The sequence below is a fragment of the Lupinus angustifolius genome, chromosome LG19 (assembly GCF_001865875.1).
Source record: "Lupinus angustifolius cultivar Tanjil chromosome LG19, LupAngTanjil_v1.0, whole genome shotgun sequence".
NCBI classification, from domain to species: Eukaryota; Viridiplantae; Streptophyta; class Magnoliopsida; order Fabales; family Fabaceae; genus Lupinus; species Lupinus angustifolius.
In genome coordinates, this window is record NC_032027.1 from 1,651,305 (window position 1) to 1,658,366 (window position 7,062).

The 7,062-nt window shown below is 29.4% G+C and overlaps 1 protein-coding gene across 2 annotated transcripts; it reads left to right on the top strand.

Moving 5' to 3' along the window:
* Nucleotides 1,817–4,645, top strand: LOC109333807 (NAC domain-containing protein 72-like). Of its 2 annotated transcripts, none has more exons than XM_019569382.1 (3): nt 1,817–2,076; nt 3,123–3,391; nt 4,136–4,645. In XM_019569382.1, exons 1-3 carry the CDS (start codon nt 1,989–1,991, stop codon nt 4,592–4,594), a joined length of 816 nt encoding a protein of 271 aa, XP_019424927.1. In that variant the 5' UTR covers nt 1,817–1,988; the 3' UTR covers nt 4,595–4,645. The 2 variants fall into 2 exon arrangements, with proteins under 2 accessions (XP_019424927.1, XP_019424926.1); XM_019569381.1 differs by having other exon boundaries at nt 1,819–2,099.

A 7,062-nucleotide genomic window follows, 5' to 3' on the forward strand; every position in this document is an offset into this window, starting at 1 on the left:
TAACTTTTCGAACATTTTATTACTTTCCTGAAATCAACTCGTAAACAGATCGAAATAAATGAAGTGAGAAGAGGAAATCACCAAAATAGAAAGGAGTGGTACGTGTCTAGTAGCGGAGGCATGAGCTTTATGCTCCTTTCCTTTTTGATGTTACATGTTCATATGCGGATCATATGTTTTATTTATGTCTCACTTAGTGTATTAAATCAATCACAAAGCTTCATTTATTTAATTTTTTTATAAAAATATAAATTAATATTTTAATATTATTTTGTGAAATTTGATTAGGCCAAGACATAGAAACAGAAAAATTATGAGACATGTGATCCTTGTCGAGCTTATATACGTTCAAACAAAATTCCAAGCTTAACCTAACTCTCGATCTCTCCCATTGACACGTGCACTCACGTGTCTACCCTACCCACCACTCCTTGCACACGCGTTAAAAATGAAGACTATAGCACTAGTTGATGTTGACATGATGAGACTTAAAAGGTGCAATTATATTTAACTGTAATTTATGATTTAAATTAATTAAGTAACAATTAAACTTAAGAAAAACATACCTAATTGTTTCAAAATAACAATAATTAATAATAAAAGATGTTAAAAAATTCTCATTCTTTGTGCTTTTAAGTTCTATTTGAAAATTAGCTTTTAGAGTAGAAGAAATAGAAATTAAATATTTGAAAGTTATCTTATAAATATATGTTGACTTTTTAAAATATACTTCATTCATTTTTGTGTGTATAAGAACACCTATTAATAATAGTATATATAGTAAAAAATCTATTAACAAATAATATATTCTCCTCTCATGTTCCGCCTGGGTCAATATAGTAACAAATAATATCATTATATGTAATTAAATGTACAAGTTGTATAAATATGAGATAATATGATTAAAGTATGTGTGCTAATAATTACTTCAAATAGTTGTTTTGCTTTAAATTTCTCGTATAAAATAAGAATGTAGGTATAAAGGTGTTATCCATGATATTGTTTGAATATTGAACACGACAGAATATAGGTATAACTCATTGCAAATCATGCTTCTAGAACATCCTTTTATGTTATACACGTGGCAGAGTTATCCCAATCTCTACTTTAAATATGGCCGTAAAAAAATTGTCTACATCATTTCAATATTAAAACTGTAGTAGCCATTTGTATATAAAAATACATTTTTTGTGTTAGACAATATTATTATTTTATCTTATAAGTAATCTTAAGGGTAAACTAGAAAAATTAAAACTTTAGTAGCCGTTTGTATTATTTTAATATTTAAATAGTTTTAGATTATAGATTTAGTAAATTTTGAATGAACAAGCTAAGCATGATACAAAATATTAACTTTTATAAATAGATAAAGATGAGATAAGATTAATTATTTAGATTAACAGATTAAGATTATATTCTACCTTTTCTTCTCTCTAAGAAGGTTATTTTCGTTTAATTACTAAGTGAGATTCTAAAACACGTAAAGATCAAAGTCATGCTTTTTTCTTATATTTTTTCTCAATTGATCAACATTATGAACCTATTATTTTCAAATATATATTACTATCTATATATTTATAATATTCCATAAACCTAGCAATCATTTAAATCTCCTACACTTTTTTCAATAATTTTACATGCATTGCACCTACCAAACTTTAGTAATCAGATAAGGTCGGTTGTATAGATACTCATGATAAGAATTAAGAAGACACGTGACAAATTCATAGAGGAGAGTAACTAAAATGGGTCCCAACACCAAAGACAAAGATTTTACCTAATTATCTTGATTCATGCTTTCGCTATAAATAGCAATAATATCTTCCAATATTGAAAAAGAAAAGAGAAAAGAAAAAAACACTATATGGTTTTTCTGAAAGAACTTTGCTTCTTCTTCATTAACATAGGCTTAGATATAATGGGTGTTGAAGAGAAAGATCTTCTTTCTGAATTGAGTTTGCCACCTGGGTTTAGGTTTTACCCAACTGATGAGGAGCTTCTGGTTCAGTATCTATGCCGCAAAGTTGCCGGTCACTATTTCTCACTGCAAATCATTGCTGAAATTGATTTGTACAAGTATGACCCTTGGGTTCTTCCAAGTAATTATTCTTCACTCAAATCTCATTATTTTCTTTATGTTTCTTCATGTTTCTAAATTCTATATTTTATCAATATCCGCAGCCGTAAGATGAAGGTAATTATAGTCCAGTTAACCATATTTTCTTCTAATATTTTTTCAATTCTAAAACTTGGTGATTTAAATTACGGCTGCTGTTATAGTCATTGTCGAAACCACATCATACAGTAGCGTCCGTAATTATTGTGTAATATCGAATATGTAGCTGGACCAGAACACATCAGTCCACAAAGTATTAAAAAATATTTGTAAAAAAAAGTTTAAACTGCAATGTCCACAATCTGCATCAAAGCGGCAGTACGACCATAATTAAAATAACCATTAGGGCTGAGAAGAACTCAACCTTACCCGCTCACTCAGTTTAGTCCAACCATGATTAGGACCAAATAGGGTCATATCTCATCGGATTGAGAGTCAAATTCGAGTTCAAAAATCAGTTTGTATGTATTTAGGGTCGGGAAGTGGACAAGCATGACCCGAGTCATCCTATGTCACTCACTCGTCATGTTTGTGTGTATTTTTATTCAACTGTGTAGAGAAAAAATGATATCTCTTTAATCAAAAGTATAGTTGAATATCTATTTTTTATATAATATATACATGATTAACAATATATATGTATATCATTTCATATGTCAAATTGCATATCCATAATAATAGTTAACATCGAGAATACTTTATCTGAAAAGATATGCATTATATTTAATTGGTTCTAGGATAAGATTCGAGTGCAAAGGCTATCCTGATTTTTTATTGGCAAATATTAGTATGTTAGTATTCATTATAGATAAAACTCGAACCCTCAATCTCTTCACTATGACCAATTTGGGCTAGGTTAATTTCATTAAGGGACAAACCCAACTTGGCCTATACTATGACAGTAACTGGGAAACACTATGTGGAACTATAACTGTAATTTAAATTTTAAAAATAGCGATGTTTGTTATGAATTGAAATGAGTATTTAAACGTGATTAATTGTGCAGGTAAAGCTATATTTGGTGAGAAAGAATGGTATTTTTTCAGCCCAAGAGACAGGAAATACCCGAATGGTTCTAGACCAAATAGAGTAGCTGGGTCTGGCTATTGGAAAGCCACTGGAACTGATAAAACAATCACCACTGGAGGTAGAAAAGTTGGTATTAAAAAATCCCTAGTTTTCTATGTTGGAAAAGCTCCCAAAGGCACTAAAACAAATTGGATTATGCATGAGTATAGACTCCTTGACTCTTCAAGAAATAATGCCAGTGCCAAGGTAATTTTTATTTATTTTTACCTTACACTAAAAACTTCAATTTACATTACTTAATAATAGAGATTTATTTAATTTAAAGGTAAATATTGGGTGAGCAAGCAAGTTTATTATTTTCATCATTTTGTAATGCAAAATTATCCTCAAATTGAAGTGACAAATATATCATTTTTTTCAACCAAGAGATATTTTAGTACACTTATATTAATCTCTAAAATTATAATTTATTTATTCATATTTACATTAACGAATTGTTCTATATAACTTCATAACTTAAGCTAGTATTTTTCTAAATTAAATGTCAATATAGAAGTGCTTAAAAATATAATACAATACTTTTCTAATATTTATTAATAGCTTAATTGATAACTTTTAGTTAACAATTAGTCCCGTAAAAAAGGAAAAAAAATGCTACCTACTGCTCATCTAGTAAAGTTTGAGTTGATAAATATACGACTTTTAAGTATTTTTTTAATTAAAAATATTGTGTTTATTGTAATAATGAGAAATTGCTGCCAATATGATTACATTTGCGTTGGCAACCTTGTTGCCTATTTTCTAAAATCGTAACATTTTTTAAATAAGCAAAATGACTAAAAGGTCAAAAGTTCAGTACCAACTCGAATAAATTAATTCATTATCCAAAGACAACAGAAGATATTGATAGTACAAAAATATATTGTAATAAGCAAAGTGATTAACCCTGATCCTTGTTTTAAGTTTTAACATTGAATAATTTGAATGCAGCTAGACGAGTGGGTTCTATGTCGCATATACAAGAAAAACTCGAGCTCAGAGAAAAGCAACACAAACATTTCAACCAACGAATACAGCAACGAATCCTCTTCAAATTCATCTTCCTCCAACATCGACAACATTCTCGAATCGTTACCAGAAATCGACGACAATCGCTTCCTCATGACGCAGCATCAGAATCTCACCGCAGTAGACTGGACCAACCCTGCGGTTATGAACTCAGTGACCGAGTTTGTTAACTCGGGGAACCAAACCATGATGAATTATGGAAATGACCTTTGTGTCCCTACTCTGATGGAGGAAGATGTTCAAAGCAAAATCCAACAAAGGTTTCAGAGTTTCGGTTTTTTTCAACAAGAGGGTTTTAATATGAATGAGTTCAGTAACAATATTGATTCTGATGGGTTTAGGTATCCGGTTCACCCGGTTGGTTTTGGGTTCAGGCAATGAACCGGGTTTTGGAGTATTTAGTTATTATTGATTATTAGGTTCGTTTGTGTATATTGGTTGCGATTCTTTGGGTTAATTAACAGTTTTGTTTGGCTTTTATATTCCGAAAGTTTTTCTTTTACATTGCAAAAGTGGAAAGTGGTAAAAAATAATACTTTTTATACACAAATATTAGTATTTTATGGAACATGAGATTTGAATAATCGACTTCTTTATTGACACTCCACTTCTTAAGTGCTACACGTTTACCACTTTACCACCTTACGACACCTCGGTAGAAAAATTATACTGAAATGACATTTTTGGTCTTTTTTCCAGCTAGAAATAAAGAGGGGTGGAGGAGACATTTGATGAATTAATATAAATGATAGGAAAAAAATGATTATATTAGTTAATACCAATCAAGTCTTGAAATAATTAATTAATCGGTTGGGTACATGCTTAACTACATGAATCACGTTTTATTCTTGATTCGCATTAGCAAAATGTTTTCAATAATGTTGGGTTTCATGTCAATCTTGATATGATGATATTTTTTTTTTTTCTGAAAGTGCATACAATAACATGAATGTTTCATCTTGAGATGATCTTTTTCAGTTTTTTTTCCTTCTCTTCATTGGCAATTTATGCACGAAATAGTGAAAAGTATTCCACGAGAGTAGGAGAGTTAATTAAGAAAATTTATGCACAATAAAATTGAATTTAAAGAATAACTTGAAATGCACATAGGTAATTCAAGGATCCCATGCCTTATAGCCATTTACTTCATCCTCAAGCCCAAGCATTGTGTATCATCAATTTTATCCCCCCAACCAATTAAAACCAAGCGTGTGTAAAAATAAAAGGAAATAACATGAAATCATAGAGTTGGGCATGATAACCACACATATGTTATTTGAACTATGGAATATCATTTGACTCGCTACTATTTGTGCTATCTGGATGTATATGAATGACTTTATTTTTAATTCAGTGCATCCCTCTCTCGAGAAAATTGTTGAGGCTGCTAGGGTTACTTTTTGGCTTTGGATTAATGGGAAGAGGAGTAAAGATCAAATCTCTTTTTCGGACTGGATAGCAAACCCCATTTTTTGTCTTGAGTCTATGTTGTAAAGACTTTTAGTTTTTTCTTTTTTTTTCTCCGTTTTTTCTCTCTTGTAATTATTTTTTTCTTAATAAAATCTTTCCTTTTGCCGATCAAAAGAAAAAACATAGAGTTGAGAAAGATGAAATATGTTCTCCAACATCATGTGTTACTCCATGCACCAAACTTTATGATCAACAAAAACATAATAAACTTAAGTGGTAATTTTAAAGAAAATAGTTTGTTATCAATAATAGATCTTTAACACATTTAATAGCATATGAAGTAAGATATTTAACTTTGTCATCCATGCATACATGTTCGAAAAGAGAAGATAGATAACATCTTAGTATGCTAATAGTTTTTAGTTTTTATATTGGTAGCATCGTATTCTTAGTAGGGTAGATGCATGCATATAAGGACAGAATGTGAATGTGTGAAAAGAGATTGTGCTAACAATGAAGATAAGTATCAAGTTACTATTATTGTACTAGCTCAGACTCATCATCATCATGCCTACTCAGATTGTACTGGGCTTCAATCTTTAAATTGTTTTAGGGCTTCCAGATACTTTGATGTACTTTTTTTTTAATGAAGAACTTCAAAATATTATTTAACTTGTATTTAGTTTATGAATTTAAAAGATTTTTTATTGAACTTAAGTCTAATACATGAGACTCTCACTAAATAAGGTTTGAGGAAAAAATTGTTTCAGATCTTATTAAATCAATATATTAAAATTTTAAAACTATCATTCTTCCAAAAAAGATAATAATATAAATCTCGCATTGGTTTAGATAGATTTGAATGAATAGATCATTATCTTATCTAAAATTTAGTTAGTTTCATTTTATTTAAATTAATGTATAGTTTGTGTTTATCTTATTAGTTATTATTTGAGTCACTATTGTCTTATCATTTATAATAGTTGTTGTCTATATAATAAATTACTTGAATTTACTCCTATTCGAATTTGACTCATTGTTATCCTCCTAAGTTTCTACACTTTAATTCAGCGGGTCTTTGAGGACACTAAATAACATCTTATGAATATGTTATTGAATCACAATAATATTGATTTCATAAGGTTTCGTGATCAAATGAAACCAAAAGTCATATTTGAAAAATGCTCATTACTGAATGGGGAGCCAGCCCAATAAACCAGCTAGGCCTAGATGTTAATATAAAACTTTTATATACATAATCAAAATTTATTCGTGTTCCTTCCATAGAAACATAAAAAAATCAAGTGCAGTGTTTAGAAACTGGATTCTCTCCATGATTCAATACTAAAATATAATTAATAAAAAAATTAACGAAACAAATTTTAAATTATTTTTAAATAAAAAATATAATTAATAAAACTAATTTGGATTTTTAAGCG

Bases quoted from the DNA above. Each gene is read 5' to 3' on its own strand.
- LOC109333807 (XM_019569381.1), top strand. From the start codon at position 1,865: ATGGTTTTTCTGAAAGAACTTTGCTTCTTCTTCATTAACATAGGCTTA. The intron at 2,100-3,122 runs GTAATTATTCTT...TTAATTGTGCAG, and splicing joins TGACCCTTGGGTTCTTCCAA to GTAAAGCTATATTTGGTGAG. The intron at 3,392-4,135 runs GTAATTTTTATT...ATTTGAATGCAG, and splicing joins GAAATAATGCCAGTGCCAAG to CTAGACGAGTGGGTTCTATG.